The 27770-nt window shown below is 42.4% G+C and overlaps 1 protein-coding gene across 13 annotated transcripts in view; it reads left to right on the forward strand.

Annotated features, from left to right (window-relative positions):
* The window catches only part of LOC126364990 (peripheral plasma membrane protein CASK), a 1315013-nt gene that overhangs the window by 775475 nt on the left and 511768 nt on the right, over positions 1 to 27770 (forward strand). For 6 of the 13 annotated variants that reach the window (XM_050008106.1, XM_050008111.1, XM_050008103.1 and 3 more), the window contains exon 1: positions 15639 to 15696. The exons of 1 other annotated variant lie outside the window; for it this stretch is intronic. In XM_050008106.1, the coding sequence (XP_049864063.1) occupies positions 15673 to 15696 (24 nt within the window). In that variant the 5' untranslated portion in view covers positions 15639 to 15672. Of the gene's footprint in view, positions 1 to 15638; positions 15697 to 26030; positions 27241 to 27770 lie in introns of those variants that run through there. 6 more of the 13 variants (XM_050008108.1, XM_050008114.1, XM_050008109.1 and 3 more) reach the window with 4 other exon arrangements.

Raw genomic sequence — 27770 nt, forward strand, 5'->3', positions numbered from 1 at the left:
CATAAACATCAGCTTTTTATTTGTTGTGTTTGCTTATTTAGCAAATGTAGCAATTATGGACCTTTCATTTAGAATTTGAGCGTTCACGGAAGCCAAGTGTGTTCTTTCCGGAAATAGTTAACAGTATATCGCAAATAAATGAGGAAACAGAATAAAATGCTTATGAAAATTGTTTGGCGTTACTCATTGTTCGACAGTTCGGTTTCGAGATAAATCTAAGTTGAATTTTTCCTACTTGACCACAAGTGTACGCAGTGTAAAGCATGCTGAGGACCTACCAGTTAAAGATTTCGGCGCTAAAATCTGTACGATAAAGACTAGACTAATGTGTTCTTCCAGGAGGGGATATAACTGTGGTTTGCTTAGAATGATTACAGAAATTGCATAACTGGCATCAGCGGCTCACATTGGACGCCTTAAGACTTCAAGGCACAGTTCGGGCGAAATGCATGTAGTTGTGTGATGACCGAACAGTCCGTTCCATCTCATTTCATTACTAATGTTGAATTCAGTGAAAGTCGGTGGTGAAATGATGAACTGCGGTAGAAATTGTAAGGTCATGGACTCTTATCAGTAAAAAAGAAGAGGAATAACAAAACGCTTCTCAAATTGAAATCCATTCTGGATTGTTCATTTATATGAGGGATACTCTGCGATGACTATATTGGAAGTATGTGGTAAGTACAGGAGGGCTAGACAGTCCATTAACACAGGGAATAATTTCATTGTAAGTTTAATAACACAGTTATTTGTGCAAAACTTTCGTATCTGCACGGCTCCGCATCCTCCTCTTCATCTGCAAGTATCGATTCTCAAGTGCAGTTGCACTGTGCTCTTTTTAGTACCGAATTCTGATCGACTTGAAATGTGAACGCACCACTGATGCACTAACTTCAGCACATGCTTCCATTCGAGTTAATGGATGACGACAGCGACGGACATCCAAAACATTTTTCAACGAAAAGCTTTCTTCCTGCAGTTGTTTTTCATCAAACACGGAACGGCGAACAATGAACTGGTCGACGCACAGACTGTTGTTCTCCTCCCAGAACAGTCCCGTGGCCATCACGGTGCAGTTCACATGAGAAGCACTGTTAACACATACATGATCAGTGTGGAAGGGTCATATTTTAAATACCTTATCATCTTACTGTTACAGGCGTATAGGTCACGTGTAAAGGGATTTTCTGGCCACACTGTTCAGTGTTGCGGACGCACTAGTTTAATGAAACTTGTGATTATTTCCTCCGAAGTCACGCGATGAGCAATGTTAGTTAGCATTCGGAAGCTCAACCCTTGTTGCAGTGGCGCGCCACTGCAGTGTGACACGTGTCCGCGATAGCAGTGTGGAATGAGGTGTGTGACACCAGTCCTCGCCACGTGACACCCTCACGTCAGAGCAGGGCGCCGCGATGCAAGAGGGGACCGCTCCGCCATATGTTTCTGGCAGCCTCTGCCGTGTCACTGTCACGCCTGCCTTCTCGTTCTGCTCCGCGTCCACGAGTTTCTCTACAGCTAAGTGCACCTGATGGTTAAAGTACCCCTCCATATTTGTATAATACCATGTAGTCTATATTCTTTCTATCGCGTGTACTAAGGACCCTAACACACGCTCAGGCATTTGCACAGACAAATCGTTGTGTCTGTATGAATCGTCGACTGAAAAATTTGTCTGTGTTACTATCTGTGATCTGCCTGTGCGAAATCTGGCGGTGCTCGAACTGACGCAGACCAGATGTGCTGACCAGATGTAGTTATTTAGTACCTCACGTATGGACGATATGTCTTCAGAATGACGTGGCTCAGCAATGGAAGTGATATCACAGCATATAGTTTCAGACAAGTATAAGTTCCGCCAGTTGCCAAGTGCCTCAGTGTTATTATAAGTCTTGATAAGCACTCACTGACTTTTTCATTACAGTGTCATGTCTCCTAATACAGAATGTTCCAGGAGGAAAGAGCAGTGTTTAAGGATAAGACAGGAATGATCATTAGAAGCAAAAATTTCCAGTGATCACAGCATCTTAAATGCATACCTTAAGAGCTGTGAGCACTTGTTCATCTTCGCAATTGTGGAACACATCTGCTTATACCTCTTAACGTATGCACTTTAGAACTCATTTACAGGGTGAATCACCTAAAACTTGGACCGTAAATATTGCGGAAATGGAAAGCGCTATTCATGTGCGGTTTTCATAGAACGGATTGGTAGTCAGGGGCTCTTGTCAGCCAATCGACAGATTTTACTAATACCTAGAAAGTGTATTTTTTGTCCAAACGTACACTCTTTTTAATGGAACAATCCCTATTGACATTAACAAACTAAAAGTAGGGTATGTTATGTCAGTTGTGCTTGTTGAAATATTCTAGTGCGAGTTTTTTTTACGAGATATCTTGTTATGAAAAGTTCCCACAACGACACTTGCACAGTACCTGTGGTAGCACACACCAAAGTACAACATATATGCATACACTAGTTATGTCGAATCTAACCAGTAACGAGACGATTGACCATCACAAGTTGTATTCAACATGACCACCGGCAGCTGTATACGCTTTCTGTCTGGTATGGAAAGACTGCTGCACATATGCTTGCATTTCAGCGGAAATTTCCGAGCATGCTGTCGCAATATTTCGTTGTATATCATCGAACGTAGTTCGTATGTCCTTGTAGACAGCGTGTATCAGGTTCCCTCCTACAAGTGTCAAATCCGGGGAATGGGCTGACCAAGTTATAGTTCCTCTGCGTCCAATCCAAATATTTGGAAACAATTGGTGAACCCATACTGTAGTACTTCGTTCACTATGGACTGGACATCCATCGTTTTGGTACCACATTTCCTCCTAGTATGCAGAGGAACGCTTCTAGCATACTTAGAAGATAATCTGTTGGGAGGCTGCGACACGTATGCGTGTTCAGTGTTCTGTCTATGAAAAACAGGTCTATGAGCTTATGGCTCACTATTCCACACTACATGGACGCTGATGTTCCATCTTTCGAAGCCAACGCGGATTGTCAACAGACCAATAGAGCGTGTTTCGGCCGTTTACCTGGCCATGATTGGTAAATGTCGCTTCATTACTAAATAAGATACATGATACATCTGGAGTACCCTGTCTTTATGCCCAGGTCCAAAAGGTGTTACACTACCACTTTCACTTGACTGGTTGAAGAGGTTGACGTCTACACCGTAGAAGAACGAACTGTATTCTTCCTACATTCTCCATACACCATGAGCATGTCAGACTTTTCTACTTTGGTGAATCCCATCTTCCACTCACGGCCGACAACTTGGACTGTCATACATTAATTGACTAGCAACTCGCGGTGCACTCAAGGAACACACACACACACACACACACACACACACACACACACACACACACGCACACTGTAAGCAGACATAACAACAAAGTACTTAGCAACTACGCGGGGTGAATGGCATAAACATTGTAAGTGTGGGAACTTTGCAAAATATGATATCCCGTACACGACTCGCAGTAGAGTCCTGCCACAGATACCCCTGACATTCTAATTTACCCTACTTTTAGTTCGTTACTGTCAGTAGGCATTGTTCCATTTAAAAAGAGCATGTTTGCACAAAAAAATACACTGTCTAAAGTGTTTATTGGCTAACAATACGAGCCTCCGACCACCAACTCATTCTAAGAAAACCGTACATCAATAGCACTTTTCATTTCCGCAATATTTGCTTTGCAAGTTTTAGATGCACTATAAATACTAGACTTTTTTCCTTCGAATAATCATTTCTGCCGCATTCCTGAATATTCAGCATTCCTCCTGGGACACCTGGGCGCCGTGCAGCACACTGCAATAACACAAAGAATGCCTCTTATTAAACTGCCTTCTTTTTTTAAATTTTTACCTGCTTCAAAAGATTAAAATGCGAACGTTCTAGAAGCAACTCTTTTGTCCACCTTATCTGCACCGATCTTTTTTATAACTTCCGACTTAATAGTACTAGACAAAATAAATATCTTCGAAGCAAATTTACTTAATTTTACCATGGCCGTAAAATACTCTGCACACTCTAGCTAGTGATTATGAACTATGAGAAAGCTGTATTGTGGCTGGCACGTGTAAATACGAACTGAATACCGCGGACTAGATGTGTAGACGATAGTTGCAAACATTACTTGATTAGACAAACCTGAAAGTCTAGAGGAGTCTATAGGCTTCGCTTTCTACATACGTTTCACATCTTCTACCACGTGTGTTAGGTATCTAATTTGTGAGCTTCCTTTCCCACCGTACGATTTCCACACTGAGTGGTTTCATCTGCTTTTTTTTTCTTTTTTCTTTTTTTTTAATGCCATGTCTCATGTTAACAAGAGACGTCCTACAGAAGAAGTATAACGGTTTTAATTACACCATTTGAACTTCCAATGTCGAGGCAATATGGAACTATAAAATACTGTAGGGTGACAGTCTGGAACCGCGAGATCACTATGGTCGCAGGTTCGAATCCTGCATCGGGCATGTATGTGTGTGATATCCTTAGGTTAGTTAGGTTTAACTAGTTCTAAGTTCTAGGGGGACTAATGAGCTCAGACGTTGAGTCCCATAGTGTTCAGAGCCACTGGAACTTGCCCAGCCTATGCAAACTGAAACGAGTAAATAAGACCCTCGAACCATACCTTGGAGAACGCTGGTTCAGATCTCCGTCCGGTCACCTTTATTTCTGTGTCTGCAGTTTCCGTAAACAGTTCTAGGTGAAATCTGGGCTGCTTGTTCTGAAAAGATACGGCCGACTTTCTTCCCCAATCCGAGCTTGTGTTTGGTGCAATAATGCATGCGAGGCTGGCAATCGTTAAGAATTAATGCCAGGCAAGAATAGGGCAGAACAGCGGACTGACGAAGGACATTTTACTAATTTAAGTAATTAGCAGCGGCTGAACAGGTGTTGTTGTTGTAAAGTAAATAAAACTTACAATTTTTCAGATGTTTATTGTAAAGCTATTGAGAAACTGTTGAGATTCGTTAGCAAACATGAGGTCATTTTAAAAACTAATATTGCAGATATAATTGCTTTTGTAGACGTTAAGTCAATAAAATTTACGCTACGCTGAAGTCATTGGCGGATATTGAAATACACTGATTCGCAACCAAGATTCGAAACTTCACTCTCTTTATATTCTTCTTGTTCACAATATTAACACTTCACTATAAATACGACGTTTATAGTTTTCGTTGCTTCCCTAACAGGTTCCACAATAGTCGTTCTTTTCTGTAACTAGAGGCAATAGGCTGCAAATAAATGTCGGTGAACCAAAGGGATATTTTTGTATTTGTCCTACTGTCCCTCGGGTCTTATACCGTTCTATATACGGTAACTCTTACGAAATACAGCAAAGTGAAACTAGATGTGTAATGGGTATTTAGCAACGAACACTTGTTTCCGAGTAGACACGTCTTTTTGTGCGTGCGAACCTAACTCGTCACTCTTCTACATTTTCGCTAACTGGAAAAATCTCGTTTAATAGTAAATCTGTTTTACAAACAATCAAAGGACTGGACGCAGAGGGAGTGACTGTAAATGCACGGTGCCTCAATTAATTACTTTTTATTCGTTTAGCCTGCTTTAATTTCAACCTTTTACCTCAGCTGAAACGGTACCTTGTGAAATACGCACTCGTGCTGCCCGAAATTAGGCTTAAATTTTCTCCTCATGTTACGCCTGCTGGAGTTTTAATTGCGCTGGGTTTCAACAATTTCCCGCCGGCTGCAGACCGAGTGGGTAAGAGGATTGTTTTTTGCGCGAAGAATAGATTCCATTAGTGCCGATATTCAATTGAATCTTGGATAATGCGTTCGCAGCCAAATTTAAGGCGATTAAACGATCGAAGTGTAAGATGCGATATCTAAAATTACAGCCAGGGTTTTCAGAAAAATCGGCAGACTCGGTCAGGAGTTACGCTGGCCGTCCCGTTACAAATTCGCGGCTCTAGTCGTGAGTACTTGTTTTGGCTGACAACGCAAAGTGCGCGTTCGTTTTTGCCTCTTATTTTCCTTTCATCTGAATTAGAGCGCGCAGTAATCTCAAATTCAACCAAAATCTCTCATCGACTCAATTTGTGCGTGTGTTCTTTTTACTAGCTGTGCCCTGTTTTTCACAAATCGTATGTGTTCTTGCTCCGTAACGAAAATGGTTCTCGCCTGGAGTGCAAAAGACACCCTCATCGAGTCACAGTTATTTTCCGTTTCCCGGTGCGTTTCACATTATTAAATAGAATAATCCAATAAATTAAATAAACCGTTGTAATATATGTTGCTCATGTGTACGATTTTGTAGATATGCTAAGGCACTATCTTTCATTGGCTAAAATCATGTCAGAGTACGAGCTCCACTTTACACTAACGGATACTGCAGAGACTGTGTACCCCGGATCCACTAAAATATAACCTCAAAGATTGTCCTCGAAATCTTGAGTAAATTAGCATACTGAAAATTTTTCGGTGCACCTGTTGATGTAGTTCTAGTAGACATGAACTTGCAGTTGTTGTTGTTGTTGTTGTTGTTGTCGTCGTCGTCGTCGTCGTCGTCGTTTTTACTGTTGTGATCTTCAGTCCAAAGACTGATTTGATGGAGCTACCTACGCTGGTATATCCTGTGCAAGTCTCTTCATGTCTGCATAACTACTGCAACCTACATCCATTAGAAGCGGTTCAGAGGTTGGCTGCTAGATTTGTTACCGGTAGGTTCGATCACAGGCAAGTTCCGTATTAAAGAGCTGCTTCGGGAGCTCGAATGGGAATCTCTGGAAGGAAGGCTACTCAGAAAAATTAGAGAACCAGCATTTCAAGCTGACTGCAGAGCGAACCTACTGCCACCAACGAACATTTCGCGTAACGATCACGAACATAAGGTATGAGATATTAGGGCCCCTACGGAGGCGTATCGATAGTCGTTTTTCCCTCGTGCTATCCGAGAGTGGAACAGGAATGGAAATGTCTACTAGTGGTACCACGTATGCCCTAGCACGCACCGGACGGTGGCTTGTTGAGTGTTTTTGTAGAGGTAGATGTCGATGCAGATGTAGAACCTGCGTACTGCATTCGAGCCTTAGTCTGTCGCTACAGTTTGTACCCCTCTACACTCCTGGTGGGTACCTAACTGATCATTCTTTGATGACTCAGAATATGCCCTATCAACTGATGCCTTCTTTTAGTCAAATTGTAGAATAATTTTTCCCCCCCCATGTCGGTTCCGCACCTTTTCATTAGTTACTCCACCTTACCATCTAATCTTCAGTATTCTTCTCTGGCAGGCTGCGTACAATAGCAGTCGAAACTATGGTTGTCTTACTATATATGACGTAATGGCACACCCAGAAAGATTTCATTGAAATGGACAACGGACGCGAAAACGTACGAACTTAAGTATGAGATTAGCTCAGGCTAAATTGTACAGTTAAATAATTGGCTACGTGGCAGACTGATTGCAAAAAATGAACTAAAACATACTACAGTGTGCAGACATTTTTGAACGAGAAGATGTTAGGAATGTGATAGAAAAACATTGGGTATCAGGGAATGAAACATTAACGGTGGTGAGTATATATGCTGAACTATTGCAAATAAGCACAGATAATATGAAAATCTTTACAGACGTATGACTGACTTTGAATGAGTAATGTTTACAGCTGTTCAAATGGTTCTAAGCACTATAGGACTTAACATCTGAGGTCATCAGTCCCCTAGACTTAGAACTACTTAAACCTAACTAACCTAAGGACATCACACACATCCATGGCCGAGGAAGGATTCGAACCTGCGACCGTAAAAGCAGCGCGGTTCTGAACTTAATCCCCTAGAACCGCTCGGCCACAGCGGCCGGCCCGGCTGCTCAAAGAGCAGGATTTTCCGACGTCATTTTGTGTGAACAACACACGTTATGTGGGCGTACAAATTCCAGTCTATAGAAAGACGAGGTGTAAGGGAACTCTGAGATAACAACATTCTCCAGGATAGGTCGACGGCATGCTGCAGACAGTAGCGAGAGTTGGACGACCGGCGCGGCTCAGTTGTTTCTGATCGCCGGCTAGGTGCGTGGAGTATATTCAGTAGACCTAAGGAGAGAACATGGTCTACTGCGCATGTTCTCAACATAATAACCATTTGTGTGTGTGTGTGTGTGTGTGTGTGTGTGTGACTGGCGGTCAACGACTCGAAGAAACCATTCCGAGGTATTCACCGTCAGTCACATTCGGTTTTGTTACTAACAAATCTCTCCTCTATCCTATCTTCTTTTTATATTCTTCTTAAAAAACAACAGAATTTTATTTATATTTCAACCTTAAATTATTGTTATTTTGAAAAGTATAATTTTTGTAAATGTTGTAGATAAAACAAAAAAAAGAAAACTATAAAATGGTGAAAAATGAAAATTTTAAGATGTACGATATGTTTTAAACATCGGGTAACAAGTCTATAATTTGGCAATAAATAAATAACAAAATAAATGTTCTCATCATCAAACCGGGCTACTCACGAGATTTTGGGACAATGCAGCTTGTCTACAATTTGTGCCAACAGTGAAACTCGAATATTACACTTTTCGCCTTGTTTTATGCACGTTTTTGCATTTTTTAATTTTAGTAACAGCTATCATGCAGTACTGTCGTTGGTACGGACGTAAAGACAGGTACCGTTATGTGAAAGGAGGACCAGTTACTTTTCATAAGATGTATAACAGACGTATAACTGTAAATGGTATATCAACAGGAAGCACCATATACGCTGAAAAATATCAGGACAAAGTATTATAAAATAGTGAAGCGATAGTTTCTGCTATTTTATGGCCAAGTGTTCACAAGACAAGTGCTATATAAATTTTCGACTGTGTTTGCGCAAACTGCAAGTCACTGTATACATATTGGTGCTTTGTTCACATGCAGATAAAATTTGTTCTTAAGTCTGATTAATTTCCTGCATTTTATGCATGAGAGCTTCCTACACAGTGTCAGTGTAACTCAATTAATTACAACAGATTCGACGCGGCCACTTCTTTTATTACTCTAAAGTTCGAGCATTGATCTTTAATTTTTTAATTTTTGTGCGGTATGTCTTGTTTTACTTTGCTGATGAGATGGCGAAAAAATGTCATATATTATACGTGTCTATGAAAAGCTGATGAGTAAAGGAAAAAATTGAAAAAATGGACATTGAAATTGAAAAAAATGGACATGCAGGTGGTGCATATCGCTTATGGTATTCCAAATTTCATTTTTTTCGTGACGCTTCGGCGCCGTCTAACACAGTGTCACTGTAACGTAATTAATTAGAACTAAGATTCGACAATAAGTGCAATATAAAACGTAAATAAATATTGCTGGATGTCACTTCTCATCCCGTTACCGAAAAAACGCAAATAAGGTGGAACCTGAGCTATGATACTGTGACGGAAAAGCACAATATCATTGCTGCTCATATCTTTAAGCCAACTGCAGTTCCTAGTATCAAACTGTTAAGATGTCTGTAAAATGAATATACAGAATTTCACGGTGCTTCTGAAGGGTATTTATGTGTAGCAGCGAGGTAATAATACTCAATATTCGTTAAGCTCTGTAGGGCTAAAATGCGCCATCCCAAAATCGTGTGACTTGAGCTGCAGGAAAGGTTCCGGACAGAATTCTCGTTCTGGCATCCGAATGCTCACTCCATCAGTAAAATTGCAATATATAGCTCAATAATTTGTAATCATCCTCTTCTGTTGACGTATTCAAGAAGGCGCATTTGGTTTGTAGGCACTACCTGTATTCCACTGTGGGTTGTTGCATTGGTACAGTCACGATCTCTGTTAAATGTCGTATAACATAGTACTACAAAAAAGGAAACAATGAAGGGAAAGAATGCTGACAACTCCTTGACTTGTAACGCAACGTTTCTTTTTTCTTTTCTGTTTTCATACTGAAGAACCTGGCTTAAAATATGCCAATTCTTTCATTTTTTCCTCGAATCGTTTCAATAGCCGCTTTGCCATATAACCATTTTACCAACTGTCAGAAAACTAACTTTTACAGCAACTTAAGAAATAATTACAGCCTGATGCTCGTGACTCGCTTTTCCGCGATTTGAGGCAGACACGTTAGTTAGTATTAGTTAGTCCTTTTTTAGAGTGGTAACTTCATCTTCTCGCAGACCCGAACACTGCAAATTAGTCTCTCTTCCACCATGTCCTACCGGCAATGCTGTTTTGTAAGTAGAGCGTGTTCTAAGAAAGTTTCGCCGACCTCGTTGCTATACATCAGCGATCGTAAATTCAAAGTCGAGGACTTGCAACGAGGAAAATTCCATAACCATGGAAGTTACGCATTCAAGGCGACAGGCAGTTCCCGGTTCAACTCGTGAAGAAAAGTTCATAACTTCGAGTCGTACCAACTGTTCTGTAATTCACGATATCCGCACATGACCAGCTTTCTGCTAAGTGTTATCATCGAGTAACGCAGGACTCGCAACTTCTGGTGTGTCCACCGTAATCAGAACATGTAAAGCGTTATGTACATTATATCACTAAATGTGGCACCAGTACTTTTTTGTCATTTGGATTTATTTCTTTACCTTCGATAGATATTTGAAAACTAAGCAAACGAATTTATAGCTCGACAAGATTAGATCCATGGCGCGCATTGGTCAAATCCTGGTTCCCGAGGGGGGTAGGGGCAGCTAAATCGGTGCAATGTTCGATCCCAAATGCCTCGACTTCGTTGTTAGTGTTCATCCATTATCATTCAAGCTTATCGATATGGCATGCTACAGCATTGTGACATTCCAGTACGGAGAAATACAAACCAAAAGTAGCGTAATTCCCTCAAAACCTCGAAAGGTACCTGGAGTAGAATAGATTTTTGTTTCGATAGCGTTCTGTTGCACCAAGAGACCTTTCAGATTGTTCAGTCATACATTGGTGATCGTAGCCGAATATTTCCGTCAAGTGCAGTCTGTACTGCACATTAACCCGCAAAACACAGATACCGCGCGACTAGTCTTCAATGAAACAGCCTGCAGTAAAAGAAGAGAAACAAGAAACGTTGCCGAATGCTTTGGAATGAGAAATCTGTATTACTTCGTTGAAATTACTAATTTACTTTGACTCACGCCCTTTATATTCTGTCTGTGAACTTGTGCTCTGCCGGGGAAATGCTATTACAAAAAGACAAATTCCTCGCAGATGTCGTCGGTCGTGTGAAGTCCCACGTGTTTCCACGAACAGAATCCACGCATCTGTAGCGGTCGTCGGCGCGCCAGACAAATTACTCTACGTATTGCACTACTGATTAGTTAGGAAATATTTAGCGGCAGACCCATATGTATTATCGGCATTTTTACATTTATAAAAGAGTCCCAATAATGGTCACCAGCCTCGCTTTGCCGCACGAGGCGAGGTTAAAATAGTCTCTACTCGAACATCAGTGTTAAATGCCATGCAGCAACATAAATGTGTTCAGAACGATTTCGAGGTCCGACCACTGGACAGAACATCGCATTAGTGAACTTTCTCCAACCAGTTACTTTCAGTTTCCATTGAAATATCGAAAAATCAATTCGTAGTAAAGGTTTCAAAGCTATATAGGTCGAGAACCAACCAAAACCGCAACATCAAATATCGACGAGAGAAAGCAGGTTATAATCGTTTTTCAAACCTCGTCCCCCCCTGCGGGTCTGGGGGTTAGAATAGGCCCGAGGTATTCCTGTTTGTCGTAAAAGGTGTCTCACACTTTTCAGTCCTATAAGTTCAGGTCTCATTTTCTGGTTTGACCTGCCACTTTCCAAATTCGACAGAAGCACGGGCCATATGGAGAAGGACGCCTTACGTGGTGCATGAGTTATCCATAGTGCCCTTGGATTGGATCTTCTGAACCTCTTGTCATAGCTTTACACCTCAACCTGCAATTCAACTATTTCAGCGAGGACACTTTCCAGGATATGTCATCTTATTCCGTTGTCCCGTGTCGTATTTCGCCCTATGACAATATTGGATTCCTCGGCGCCCAATATCCAGCACAGTAGCCAGCCCGTTGTGGTGGGGCCGTCGTGTGCCCGTTTGGCGGTAGCCCCCTGACAACTCAAGGATCGCACTGCTGATGCCTGAGCTGTAAACTCCCCATGTATGCCAAGGAGTAGATCGCCCATCATCATGAGGCATCCGGACTCCGAGCAACAGCCATCATGCCAGGTGGCCTTTGCTGTGGCTGGGTGGCGCCTGTGGTGAGAGCCCCTGATAAGAGTGGGTGGCATCAGGGCAGATGACCCGCAATGAAGCAAACTAAGTCATCTATTGCTAGGTACCGAATGGCCGCAGCATTCTCTAAGAAAGGAAACGTTGATCACAACGCTGACAGGTATGATCCTAAGTCGTTTCCCTCCCTAACAACACCTTGGGAGGAACGTAGGGCTTCAGAGCGACATGATCCCTATTCGCCACGTTACTTAGTTTGCAGCAGAACTGATGGGTATTCCTGTCTGGAAACGAAGCCTCTGTCTTTTGTTGAGCACCTAGTTTGGGGAAGTGACAGCGCTGTCCAAAATGCACAATTGGTCGATTTTGATTCAGACGGCACCCCCAACCCAGTCCCGGGCGTTACTCGCCTATGACAAGCTAGGTGATATTCCTGTTTCAGTCATTCCCCACAAAAGCCTTAATTTGGTCCAGGGTATTATTTTTCATCGTGACCTCTTGTTACAGTCTGATGACGAACTAGGTGCCAAGTTAGGGTGGTAGGCTGTCCATTTCGTCCGGCGCGTTGGCAGGGGATCCAAAGACAATAGAGTTCCTACTGGTGCCTTCATATTGGCCTGAAAGGGTCAAGGTGATGGTGTACCGATGTGACGTCAAATCCTATGTCCCTCCCCCTATGCGGTGCTTCAAGTGCCGGAAGATTGGGCACATGTCTTCCCAGTGTCCTTCCAGCGCCCCATGTGGAGACTACAGACGTTTGCTTCATCTGAATACTCCATGTACGCCGCCTCCTACCTGTTTGAAGTGTGGACAGCATCACTGCCCCTACTCGCCAGACTGCCCAGTACTCCAAAAGGAGCACAAAATTATGGAGTACAAGACACTGAAGGGGCTATCTTATCACGAGGCTAAACTCAAATATGAAATGTTTACATTCTATCGATGACGCCGCTACGTCCATTGTCTAAGGTTGTTCAAGTGGGCCCTCAGGGCTGATCATCTCTCTCCCCCGACCAGTTATCAAGGGCATGTGGAAGGGGCCCCTTGGGACTCTACCTTCCACGGTCCTCCCCAGTGGACACCCTCCAAGTGGTTGAAAGAGCCACTGGCTGCTGGTCGAAAGGCTTCACGGTCTTCCTCTGTCACCGAAGTTACTTCTGAGAAGACCTCCAAGCAAGCCCCTAAGGAGCGGCGAGAGGGGAAAACTTCAAAGAAAAAGTCCGCCTCCAGTGCTCCCTACGTCAGCACTCCCCCCCCCCTCCCCCCCCCCCCCCCCACCCCCCGGTTCTGCGTTCGAGGACAAGGTGGAGATTCTGGAGTCCCCTGAGGATCTAGCTCTTGCTGACGTCCCGGATACGATGGTACTGGATGCCAACACTCAACCAGTGGCGTTGTTGGCCGGGATGTCCTATCCGGGTTCGGGTGCCAAGTGCAAGTCTTATTTCATTCGGCGCCACATGGGGCGACTTGCGGCCGATGGTGAGGATGAAACGATGATGAGGACAACACAGCACGCAGTCCACGAGCGGAGAAAATTTCCGACCCGGCATGCACGTTACCACCCAGCTAAGCAAGCAGACAACAGCCCGTTATTTACGCGTGTTACATGACGTATACCTCCACAAATCTACCAACAAACCGTCGGATCCATGGCACGCAGAATCAGTGATACATTTTGTTCCAAACACGAACAAACAAGCTATTAAGTAGGTGGTCAAGATGTTTTAGGTCGTCAGTGTATGTAACCGACGCGATTGATTGCGAAGTGTAACATCTTATAAACATGTGTCACGCATGAAGATGGACCAAGTATGGGTAATTATTCAGTTACTTATTAGAATTCTACTGGCACTCACTTTCAGGTTACTACAATTAAGTACTCTCCGGAACAAGCACTTATTATTTCGTAGCAATAACGGACGATAAATGTACACTAAATAGAAGTATCTCTTCCGAAGTAACGTTGTCTGTCGACTTGTGTTTTCACGGGTAGTCACTAGCATGTCATCGCTAGTCGATAAGCCAGCCTTAGTGCCCGAGCGGTTCTAGGCGCTACAGTCTGGAACCGCGCGACCTCTACGGTCGCAGGTTCGAATCCTACCTCGGGCATGGATGTGTGTGATGTCCTTAGGTTAGTTAGGTTTAAGTAGTTCTAAGTTCTAGGGGACTGATCACCGCAGCAGTTAAGTCCCATAGAGCTCAGAGCCCTTTGAACCATTTTTTCGCCAGTCAATAGCGTCATTTTGCTTGTTCTGATAATCACGAGTAATTTGTGTGGACACTGAATCTTTCGGTGTTGACTTGGTAATGCAGTATGTATTGTGCGTCATCAATAAAATAAATGCTGAACGACAAATACTATACACGCAAAAGCAAGAGCCCTAGCATTAGTTTGTCATGGTTGGAAGCCTCTTCACGTGGAGGACACCGAAGCCAGTTTCTAGTAGCCCTCTGCAGGAGAGAGAACAAATTGGAGTTCCTGGTTTAAATACAGGGAAGAGACGATCAATGCTTCATAAAATTTCTTTCTCTATTTTTTTCTATTTATTTTAGGAAGCCATCACACTGATCTTCATAAGTGCGTACTGGCCTATGTCAGGTGGATAAGAACTGAAGAATGGCTCACACTTTGCATCAACTGTGAAAAAAGTTGTCTGTCGCCTGAATCATTTTGGAAGAAACCAGGATTAGGATCTCCTACTGCTCCAGTACAGAAACCTTTATATCTAAAGTAGCCCAGTATGATGTTAGATGGTATAGACAGATTTAAATTTAACGGTTATGGAGGTCTACGAGAGTACGACTTGAAATATTGTTTACAATAAGGTCACACAGTTGGGAGAAGCCACACAACGCTTTTCATTGATTCTTCCTGTGTTTGCAATTTTTGGGTTGTCAAATGTACGAGGGTTGTCCAGCAAGTAATCCACCGCATTTTTTTCGTCAGCCGAAAACAATACTACGACCGCGAAACGTTACTTATGTATTATTTGAAGTCTCCTGAGTGAGAGCGCTGAGTTTCCGTCAGTTCAGGCAGATAGCGTAGCTGTAGTTGCAGGAACGTTTCAAAATAGCGTCTGTAGGTAATATAGGTTACAAGCAACGTTCCGTTATTGAATTTCTCACTGCAGAGAAACAAACTATGGGGAACATCCACAAGCCCTTGCGCAAAGTCTATGGGAGTATCTGCTGTCGACAGAAATACAGTTAGTCGCTGGGCACGGAGGGTGACGTCATCAGAAGGCGGTTCGGCGGAGCTCCACGATTTGCAGAGGTCGCGGAGACCATCTACGGCTGTCACACCTGACAGCCCTGCCCAAGACCTTCGAACTTCCACTTGTTTGGGCCATTAAAATATGCCACTCGTGGAAGATATTTTGAAGACGATGAGGAGGTGATTCACACAGTGACCAGGACAAGGGTTAGTACCTACACGCCCTTGTTTCACGCTGGAGGAAGGCCACAGAATGGAATGGACTTGACGTGGAAAAATTGGGTCTGTTGATAAAACACCATTCTTTCGTATGTGTAATTCTCATTATGTTTGATAAAGAATTGTTGAAGAAAAAATGCGGTGCACTTCTTTCTGGTTGTCCCTCGTATTATTTTTAGACTAAACTGGTCGTTTTATTGGCTCGCAAAGCAAAATCATGCATGAGACCCTTTACTGAGAAGTAAAACCGCAACAGCCTGCTGTACAAACATCTCGTTTTCCTTCGCACAGGTAGTCAGTGCTTCACTTCCACTATTGTCTGATACATAGACAGTGCCATACTAATGAAGTAGAGCAATTATTGTAGAAACAACTGCGGAAAGCGACATCAAATTCAAATATAATTTTAGCGCATAGAAGCGCATCCCAAATTCAGTGGGTGTTGAAATGCCTATCTCTACTACGAAAGCCTGAACTAACTATTCGTTAATATTTTATTGACTTGTTTGGATACTTGATAAACGCTGTATATCCTGTTGGCTTAAGTTAGTAGTTAACGAGAAGGTTTAAGTAGAATTACAGAACCTTACTAGAAGTGGTTGTACTAGAACAAATATGACGCTGCTACAATTTGAACTATAATCGGGACATCCAGCGAATTATGACAATGAAATCACACTACAATATTTGTCGTTCGATTGACAAATCACATTAAGAGCTACGCAAGTGTTTCAGTAGTACGAATTTCTGGACCGATTTAATATCTTAACCATTTCAGCGACAAAAAAGGCATTTAATAAATGTTCATTGGCCATCCAGATTTTTCGTTGGCGTAAATACTGAAATTATTAATCCAACTTTAGAAAATATCGAACTTCGTTTATTAAAAAATATTTTAAATAATGTTCAGTCTCTTTTTGACATCACGCGCTAGTGCCTCCGCAATTAGCAGAGATCCTCATTTGCACGGCTGTTACAACGCATACAAGCCCCTGAAATGGTATCGGCCGCAGCGGGATCACCATTGCAAATAAGACAAGGCTTCCAGAGCAGCCGGTTGTATAATTAATGAGAGTAAATACTGATAGCCGCGGCCGATTACTTTTTAGGCGTAACCCACGCTAATAAAACATTTATCAGCTGCAAATGTCACGTTAACTATGACCAGAGACGAATTTTAGAATTTTTCATTGGCCGATACGACCCACCACCAGTGCATCGGAAAATTTTCATACCGTAAACAGATTTTATCTTGGTAATTTATATTGAAAAAGATTTGATCAGAATTGACATGTAATTGCGTTGTGCCAATTTCCGACAAATCTGCGGCTACCCTCTGCATTTTTTACCACTGACGTGAGCTATTTTTGAGCAAAATCTCTGAATCGAAAGAGAACTAGTTCGAGTCACAGTGTTATTTAAGTTAAGCACGTAATACGATTGCCTACGCTGGCTGTTGCCCTTCGAAGCATATCCCATAGACGAGGAATAAAGTGTTACGGAATATCGTACCTGAAAATCTGTAACATTTCGTTGTACAGACACGTGTGAAGCTGTCGAACAATTCAGTCGGATTGCCTGCGTAATACATTTAAGACGTGGCAAAATACATGGCATTTGAAAGACAATTTAAATCTTTCTTCTTTTTCCTGGCCTTTATGCTTTATATGATATCAGCCCGGTATTTACCTAATCGGATGTGGGAAAGCGCCTGAAAACCACATCCATGCTCTGGGCGGCACACCGGGCCTCCTTGCTAATCCGCCGAGGGGTTTCTATCCATGGCAGCGCGGCCCCCGAATCCCGGCAGCACCGTGCTAAAGCGTGCGGCTATCCTGACCGGTTGAAGGACATTTTAAATATACATTTGTAATAGATGCGACAATACCACAATAAAGTCTGCCACCTACATTAATGTCCCATCGTAGCAATAGTCCCGTGCAAGGCCCAGTTAAGATCGAGTAGATTAATAAATAAATCTGTAACAACTTTCAGATGTGTGGTTATTGTTTGTTAGCGGTTGTTATCGCACAACTTTATTCACCAACACACTTGCGTCTGGCGCCCAGCTTAATACATTAAGGTACTCCATTTTTCGTGATCTACTCCATTATTTACGGAGGAGAATTTTACTGGCGGATACGAAACTGCTAGAACATTTGTTTTGGAGACAGACGTCCTATAGCTACAGTTGTTTACATTCTGGTTACTCATCTTTCGTTCTTTTCAACTAGTTTATGGGTGGCAGCCTCATTCTCAATTTTTCCTTCCTACCACCAGCCAAGCAGTGAGGCTGGAATGAGGCCTCTACACTGCTCGCTGGCGGCTTGTCTGAGGCTGCGACCCACAAACTAGTTGCAAAAACGAAAGATAAATAATTAAAATATAAATTAACTGCAGATTGCACAACAAGTATTCCGTTCTGATTAGCAAATAGTTTCATTTTTCTCCGTTAGAGACTCCCTTACAGTTAAATAAACGGCCATCAGTTGTTACACTAACCCATAATTTGTCTACATGTATTGCATCAAATAGAAATTTGATGATCTGATTTGTTATATTATCTACTGACGCTTTTTCTCCGTGTATATTTCCCTCTCTTCGGAGCTTCGAAGTGTTTCGCGTGGTCATCCGTTATGTTGTATTACTGAATGAAGTTACTAGCAACACCAATTCCTACATGCTAAAATCAAATCTCCACATTTGCACAAAGTGGGCCACCACAAATAACATAACGTTGACAAACACAGACGCTTGATACGCTGCGTGGTTCGACTTTATACACTAACGTGCGCCCAACGGCGTCTGACATGACGTTGCCGCTCTGTGTCGGATGTTCACGTTAAAGTTAGCTAGAACTGACCTCTGTTCTCAGGCACATTAAACAAATCGGCGTACAAAGCAGTTCCTACATTTTGAATGAAATTGTGATAGCTCATCTGAGAGGAGAACTCATGTACTGATGTGATTATACTCATAAATTTTAGTGTTTTTGGGACTTAATTTTCTCATGCATCTAGATCATTCGAAGTGGAGCACTATCTCAGTTGACCAAGGGAAAATGGAAGAGGAACTCACTGAAATCAAAATTACCGACTGCACGAGTATTTCAACCTAAATTTCGTTCACTGTTTTCCAGTGTTAGTAACTCTTCTTCAGGTCCGTGTCTTTTGATTGGGTGGATGTTTTTTGAGAGCTGTTATTCAAATGTGTTTTCAGGAAGCACTTAAAATGCACAGCTAACGTTTGTTCTCGTAGATTGTTCATTTTGCACGTATTAGCGTTTGAGTGGAAATACAGTATGAATGGTTGTTTGTTATTGTTACAAAGGGGACACATCCACAATGAAATCATAAAGAAAACCACAACACTTCTGAATGAACGTTCACTTTATGCAGTAGAGTTCTGACAGGGTTTGCAGTGTTGTTATTGTGTATCAGTTCTTGGCCACCACGGGGAAACAGGTTTTCATTTATGAAATGATAAGATGTCCTCATACGCTTCGTAATTTTAGTTCTTGTTTTCGAAATACCCCACTAACATCGTTTAGATAGTCATCACACCAATCGACGCTGAAAACATGGATGTAAAGATAAGGTACAACTCCTTAAAAATCGTTGTAAACTGCACTGTTAATACTTAATTTTATCAATTTCTCTCAGTGTTTCTCCCATAACTGAGTTACTTTCGTAAAGTAAAGAACAATCGTCTTCAGTCACAATCGTGATGTTGTTTTTTCTTTCTTTCAATGCATAAATGTATCGTCAAAAAGACAATTAAAAGTAGAAGAGAAAACAGTATTAAATACAAACAATAACCGTACCAATGATTTCAAAATCCATCGGTCTGCTTAAACTACATCGGTCTGCTTAAACTAGTATTATCCCAAAACTACTTCTCCTGTAATGATGCAATCTGCCAACAGAAAGACGGCTTAGCTACTGGTAACCACAAGTCAAGCCTCCTGGCTGACATATTCATCAACCACTTAGAAAATTAATTTTTTGAAGGGAAAAATGAAACCAATCCATAAATTTCTTAGACCTCACAATTGCTAATAAATAACTAGAATATAATTTTTACATTTACAGGAAACCAAACTACACTGATCTCACAATATATGAATCATCACACCACCCAATCACACGCATGTTTGCTACAGCTAGATCCATGTTGAACAGGACACACACATTACCTTTGAAACGCAAAGCATTAACACGAGAAATTGGCACGATCAAAGCAATTGTAGTAAATAATGGATATTCAGAAAAATTGAGAAACTATCTAACAAAATACAGTCCAACATCAATAACAGAAGCACTACTAGAATGTCGACTGACTCAACACATTCCTTCACAAGCATTCCCTATTTAGGCAAAGCGTCACAAAACAATAGCCAACCTCATGTACCATAACAGACACAGACTAAGTGACATCCACAAGAGACGAATTGTACTCCACGCAGAAAACCGTGGTAAAAACTTGATCCACTAAACCAATTAGAAATAGTTACACGAAGTGAAATTTCTGAAAACGTGTTGAACGAACACACAGATTTTAACGGCCACAGGTTTTCCAGTAATTTTAAAAGTTTATTTTTTCGTAAAGGAACAAATATTTACTATTACAACCATGTGATAACACAATCCACATATGACATATTCACAATTATTTGTTACTGTATAATGTATACTGTATAACTAATAGTATAGTGGTTTTGTTTGTATCTCCTTTGAAATAATAACACCTGTATATTTGTAGAAGTGTAGCATCTTGATATGTGAAATTCTTTGACTTGTGTTTACAAAATGATCTGTAGAACGAAATGTGTTCATGTGTAGATAAACATGTTTCCTCATACTGCGCTACAGAAATCATTTCCACCACTGAAAACACTAAGATATTTTTTGATTTGTTTTAGTTTTGTAAACTTCTGTTCACAAATTCCCACCTTTTGTAAACAACCTTTGTAATCCTACAGTACCATAATTAACCTAAAACTGGAAAAAGTAATCGATGTACTGTCATATCACAGGAAGATGAGCCCCCAAGACTCGAAATGCATTGTGCCTTGAAATAAAATCACGATTGTGGCCGATGTCGGTTGTTCTTTACTTTACTGTTAATATTGTTTTGCATTATAACTGTTTACGGTATGTAATTTGCTAATATTATATCACCCTGTTCCGTAGCTATGAGAGGCTAACCCAAAGAATGTCAGCAGCAGTAGCTGGTGTCGCAAAGTGCCGTTCATGGGGATAAGTTTGGCAGAACGAGGTAGAGCAAACAAAGAGGCGCTGACGATCTTATATTGAATACTCTGCGGAGTTAACACTCTTCCTCTCTCACGTGTGTCGAGAGTTCCTTGCATAGCAAACAGTGCTGTATAACTGGGAAAGAAAGCAGACCATTCGTATATATAAGAAGGGTAAAAAGAAAGGAATCACTCATGTTGAGCAACATCATATTGTATTGAAAGATAGTAGAGCAGATTTTAACGTAGGGCAATCCTGAAAGAAAGCAGTTAGCACGTGTTCAGGAAGCACGACGCAGGTGAACACAGCTCGTCATTCTCTACACATTATATCATGTACATAGTTGATGAAGGTGAGAAGGCAGATTGTGTCTTTCTGGGTTTGCGAGAGATATTCCATAATGTACCGCGTTATCTAGTGATAACAAATACATTTGCATCTTAGATATATGAATGACTTGAATAATTTGTGACCGGTACAACACAGTACTTAATAATGGACGCCGTATCTTCGATGGAAAGGGAAGTAACGTCAGGTATGTCCGAAAGAAGCGAAACAGAGCCGCTAAAGCTAACAGTATACGTAGCCGTTTTGTCAGGTAACACCACTCACATTTCTGGCTGATGGAGCTGCTGTTTATAGAAAAGTATTGTTGCTGATGATGGTAAGGAAAAGCTACTATAACTAAATGTGGCTAAATATTAAGACGTTTGTAGAACAAAGAGAGTGAACCGGATTACAAAATTAGTGACTCACTCGATTTAAAAAGCTAATTTAATATTAACAAAGCTGTTACTACATGATACCAATAGTAGAGAAGGTTAAAGGGAGAATTGGATTAGTGTGGAAGTACTACGGGAAACCAAATATAAGATTCAGGCACGATGAGTTGTGAACCGTAGGAAGAAACTCCGTTGGGCAAATTTAGAGACCTGTGCTTCAGTTCTGCTGCTTGCAACGTGTAAGTCGCGTATGGATGAAGAGAATAAGGTAAGAAATACTGTAGGGCGAATATGGAGCCATAAAATCAAATTTCCCTCGTTCCTTGGCCGGATGCGTGGTGTTTAACACAGCCATGGTGAATGCTGTAATGGCGTAAGGTATTTGATTTTAGTGTTTCTCGTAACATCACCACGATACACGCAACGTGTCACACACTCATGGAATGAATGAAGGAGAGCAGATGCATGAATCCTACATCGCCGTCTTGGGCAAGATCCTAGTAAAGGTGGTTTGCCGATGCCTTCCTACAACCTGTCACGAAATGTCAAGTGTGTGTCGTGTGGATGAATGTGATGAGTGTTTGTACAGTGTTATGTTGGGGTTGCATTGTTATCGATGTAGGGAAGGGGAAGCATGAAAGCTGCTGCCGGCTGATAGCCTCCTTCTCTCGAATATCACGAAGCCTACTTCTCTCGAATATCACGAAGGGGACAGCCAAGCTTAACGTCCCCAACAGGCAGACAAATCACCATCAGCAGCATTAAACGCCCTCACGTCATCAGACATTCTAAAGAGATTTGGAATTTAATCGAGCACTTTGGCGGGTAGATTGGTGATCAGGAATTTTTACGCCACCACCTCTCCTTCCTTTGCGAATACTGGCAGTGTTAATTTTCCACCACGAGGGTTCGAACCGGCTTACTTCAGAACCGATCGCCACCGCCCAAGCATGCGTTAGCGCCAACGGCTATGCTGTTGAGGTAGGACGACGATAACATATTATCTTAAAGATACTTTAAGATGTACCTGAAGATCAAGTTTTAAATCTTGGAAAACCTCAAGCGAAGTTGACATTGCAAATAGATGTCCGATCGGCATGGTTTAGGTTTAAGGTAGTTCTACAGCTGCCATGAGACTAATGCTGCGATGGATGTTTTTGTAAGCTGCTCCTCCTTTCATTGTTCGCTAACAATGAGTATAAAGTTCCCTCCGCTATGCGCTGTACAATGTACTTACTGTACTGTTTCTTTTGTTTCAGAACGGTACGTCCGAGGATTTGTGTTAAATCCGTTTTAGGGAAACCCTACTGAGGATATTGACATGTGAACCTCACATCGCTTTGAATCCGAATTTTAAGTAAAAGATGCTACAAAATCAGCAACACATACGGCAAGGGTTAAGCAGAGGTGGGGAAAAAGCAAAAAATACATTTTTTCGCAAACAGAACTCACAGACAGACGTATAAATTCGGTGTTAATCTGAAGAAAACCAGAACACAGATATTAACCAATTGTTGTGAAATGTGTAAAACATTTCACCGTTCGCCGCTGTTCTCCTTGCAAATGGTACTCTCTGAGTTAAAAAATTATAAATAATAGATACCTATTATAAATTGGTAGTATTAATCCGTCTGAATATTAATAAACGCAGTTTATGAGCAGTTTTTTATTTTATTTTGTATGAAATCGTACCCCGTTGCCTCCACACCACCTTCTGCACAACAGTAATATGAGTCGGAGCACCCCCTCCCTTCCCCCGCCCCTTTAGCTGTGATACTGAGTATGGTCTTGGGATTTAACATTATTATAAATTTGCGAGCTCTTTACGCCGTTCCCCGCTACCTCATAATAGAAGCCTCGTGATCGTTCTTTCAAATTTCGTTGTCGCATATCGTCCTTAACTTTTCCAAGACCTCTACCTCTTTTTCTAGAATAAGGGAAACTTTTGGATGTGTTGCGCTGATTCGATACCACCAAAATCACCTTCTGATAATGATGTATTGGACAGTGCTTGAGTAAAGAAACAGAAGTATTATACGATAACTTATTGTTGTTACGATCATCAGTTGGAAAATTAGTGAGAAGCAGCTTTCCACGCTTTTCTGTGCGAGTCTCTTCTTATTTGCATAGCAGATGCAACCTATTTTCATTACAGCATGTTTACTGTATTCAGTTCTTAACCTCTGTCGACAATTTTTACCAGCCATACTACCTTCTATTACCAAATTGACGATTCATTCATGACTCTACATGTACACTATCAACCAGCTCTCCTTTTAGTCAAATTGTGCCATAAATTTCATTTCTTCCTATTCAGTTCTACTTCATTAGTTACAGGATGTACTGAAATACCCGTTAGAAGCTTTTAGGATTTGGAGAGGCCAGTGAATAGATAATATTTTGTATTAGAACCGATGTCCAGAAACATACTGTTTCCGTGCTATAACCGTTTGAAAACCTGTTGGTAACGCGACGACTTTTACAAGTAATTGGTGATGCAGTACATCAGTTGTTTCACAGTGCCACTCCTTAATAGCCAGAGAAATTTCTCGTGTGCTCGTTCACGGGTTCTCTTCAACGTGATGCAGTACGGCGTCTTCCAATTCGGGTGTGCTGCGTCTCCTTGGAGCACCAGTCACGCCTGGTGACGGTGAAGGTACCCTTTTTTGAAGCCGTTGTATAATCTACATCTACATCCATACTCCGCAAGCCACCTAACGGTGTGTGGCGGAGGGTAATGGTGGCAAAAAGGGGATGTGATGGAGTCGGACGTTGTTGAGAACGATGTCGACAAAGAGGCGAGCAGATCTTCCATAATCGTGAGATTCGTCGTTCAGAAGGACGATGTCGGTATATTGTGCGAATGTGTACTCAACAGTGTTGCTCGGGCACTCATAGACACTTGAATGAGGCTCGAACCATGTCCGAGAGGTAAGATGACATCAGCCGATTCGACGGAAGCACACCCTTCCTCGTTTCCTATTCGAAATACACTACTGGCCATTAAAATTGCTACACCAAGAAGAAATGCAGATGATAAATGAGTATTCATTGGACAAATATATTATACTAGAACTGACATGTGATTACATTTTCACGCAATTTGGGTGCATAGATCCTGAGAAATCAGTACCCAGAACAACCACCTCTGGCCGTAATAACGGCCTTGATACGCCGAGGCATTGAGTCAAACAGAGCTTGGATGGCGTGTACAGGTGCATCTGCCCATGCAGCTTCAACACTATACCACAGTTCATCAAGAGTAGTGACTGGCGTATTTTGACGAGCCAGTTGCTCGGCCACCATTGACCAGACGTTTTCAATGGTGAGAGATCTGGAGAATGTGCTGGCCAGGGCAGCAGTCGAACATTTTCTAAATCCAGAATGGCCCGTACAGGACCTGCTACATGCGGTCGTACTTTATCCCGTTGAAATGTAGGGTTTCGCAGGGATCGAATGAAGGGTAGAGCCACGAGTCATAACACATCTGAAATGTAACGTCCACTGTTCAAAGTGCCGTCAATGCGAACAAGAGGTGACCGAGACGTGTAACCAATGGCACCCCATACCATGACGGCAGGTGATACGCCAGTTTGGCGATGACTAATACACGCTTCCAATGTGCGTTCACCGCTATGTCACCAAACACGGATGCGACCATCATGATGATGTAAACAGAACCTTGATTCATCCGAAAAAAATGACCTTTTGCCATTCGTGCACCCAGGTTCGTCATTGAGTACACCATCACTGGCGCTCCTGTCTGTGATGCAGCGTCAAGGGTAACCGCAGCAATGGTCTCCGAACTGATAGTCCATGCTGCTGCAAACGTCGTCGAACTGTTCGTGCAGATGGTTGTTGTCTTGCAAACGTCCCAATCTGTTGACTCAGGGATCGAGACATGGCTGCACGATCCGTTACAGCCATGCGGATAAGATGCCTGTCATCTCGACTGCTAGTGATAGGAGGCCGTTGGGATCCAGCGCGGTGTTCCGCATTTCCCTCCTGAACCCACCGATTCCATATTCTGCTAACAGTCATTTGATCTCGACCTACGCGAGCAGCAATGTTGCGGTACGATAAACCGCAATCGCGATAAGCTACAATCCGACCTTTAATCAAAGTCGGAAACGTGATGGTACGCATTTCTCCTCCTTACACGAGGCATCACAACAACGTTTCACCAGGCAATGCCGGTTAACTGCAGTTTGTGTATGAGAAATCAGTTGGAAACTTTCCTCATGTCAGCACGTTGTAGGTGTCGCCACCGGCACCAACCTGTCCTATGAGTTTGTAACGGTAATTTCCGAACACCCTGTACATGACCTCTGTGCATAAAAGTTACATTCAGATGTTGCAGTGAGGCACGTGGTTCCTGTTCTAAAGGAACGCATTTTTACGTGTGTAGACGTTGAAGTGCATTCGGGGCGCGTGCACACGGCCCGCCGCTGTGTGCGGTGCGTTGCGCAGCAGGAGGCTGGCAGCAGCGCGGCGGCCCGGCGCTCTGTGTGGTGGTATGTGTGTGTGTTGCCAGTGGCGACCGGCGCGCGGCGTCAGTCGGCTTCTGGTCCGCGCGCGCGGCGGTACCCGCTTGTGCTGCGCTGGCTCTCCGCCTCGCTGGCTGCTCCCTCGTTCGCTATTCGCCCGCAGAAGCCCGCGTTTCCGGGAGCGGCGCGGTCTCGCGACTCTGTCTGCGCGTGATTTTCTCTTCACCGTGAGCCGTACGGACGCTCCAGCTGTGCGAACAGACAATAGACGAAAGACTCGCCTTCACAACGAGGTGAATGTTAATCATTTTCAGAAGAAACAAGAAACTGCAGATATATAAACGCTCAGTCATTGTTTAAGGGCTTTATTGACACAAACAGTAAAGCGGAGCAGGAAAGAAATTCGTAATTAAACATAGTAAAGCAAGCTGGGACTCAGCATTTACAGCCCGTTGAGCTGTCAAGACAAGCGACCTCTTGCTTTGTTACCTGAGACGTTTCTTGCAGAATCACTGGGCCTACGACGGCTAAACTTACTTTCAGTTACGTCCTTGCATAACAAGTGCGTTTGTCTGTACTCCATGGGAAAGCTGTTTTCTGAAGTGCTGCCGTTGTGAAAGATCTCCGATGTAAGACATAAGTAGAACGGTTAGTATTGATATCGATTGAAATAAGTGTTGATGTAGCTCTCCGTCCGCATTCCGCTAAAGGAATTTTATGTCTATTTCTATCTCACATGTGCTAAATTTCTATCGTACATTCATATCCGTTATTCTGATTGTAACTTCCAGTCTGAGGTATCTATCGGTGATAAACCAAGCTTTATAATCCATCGAGGCTTGAAATGTAGAAACGGAGAATGTCTGAGAGTTAAAAGTGCGCGAGTGGTATACTGGTAGACGTATACAACAATCGATACGAATTTCACGTCCGCTGCATTATTACACAACGTTCATCGCCACCCGTTCGGATTACTGGAAAATCGTTCGTGGATTGTGAATCAGTGCAGTGCCTTAGCGAGTGTCACTTAATTCATACAGGGAAGATGCACACACGTGTCTGTGCAACGTCCTGCAGGAATTGTGCACCGGATCCACCGCTCCGGTTTAGCTGACTGGGATACCGCCCGACATGCTCTGCTACGTAAGTCCTATGATATACTTACTCCCTTTGTGATATGAGCACAGTGTACAGACTATTTGCCACGAAGGTTATACGAACCGTCGTTGAGATATTTTTCAAATCATGTTTCATCATGAATATCAGGAATATGAATTCTTGTCTTGAACACATATGTGCAATGATCAAAACTTATGCTGTGAACAACTTAGATAGTTTAATAAAATAAATGCAAGATTACGAGGCTGCTTGTTCAACGGAGACTTTGGCACAATATTTGTTATTAGAGATGCCGCGTTTTGAAGAGGATTTGAAGTCCCCTATTTGCTGCTTTTCTTAGTCATAGTTGCGAACAGTGTACAATTTAATTGATGCACCACGGTAAAGATACCTCAAAAACATTTAATTTTAGAATGATTTGTTGTGATAACGTGTCGGGAATCGTAGAGCGGTCACAAAGTCCCATTACCCCTATCGCGTATTCATAGACGGTCGCATTGTATAAGTGTGGGAAGGCAGAGGGCAGTTTTGAGGTAGTGTGACCATTCTGTGTG

This window comes from Schistocerca gregaria, chromosome 1 (assembly GCF_023897955.1).
Source record: "Schistocerca gregaria isolate iqSchGreg1 chromosome 1, iqSchGreg1.2, whole genome shotgun sequence".
Classification (NCBI taxonomy): domain Eukaryota; kingdom Metazoa; phylum Arthropoda; class Insecta; order Orthoptera; family Acrididae; genus Schistocerca; species Schistocerca gregaria.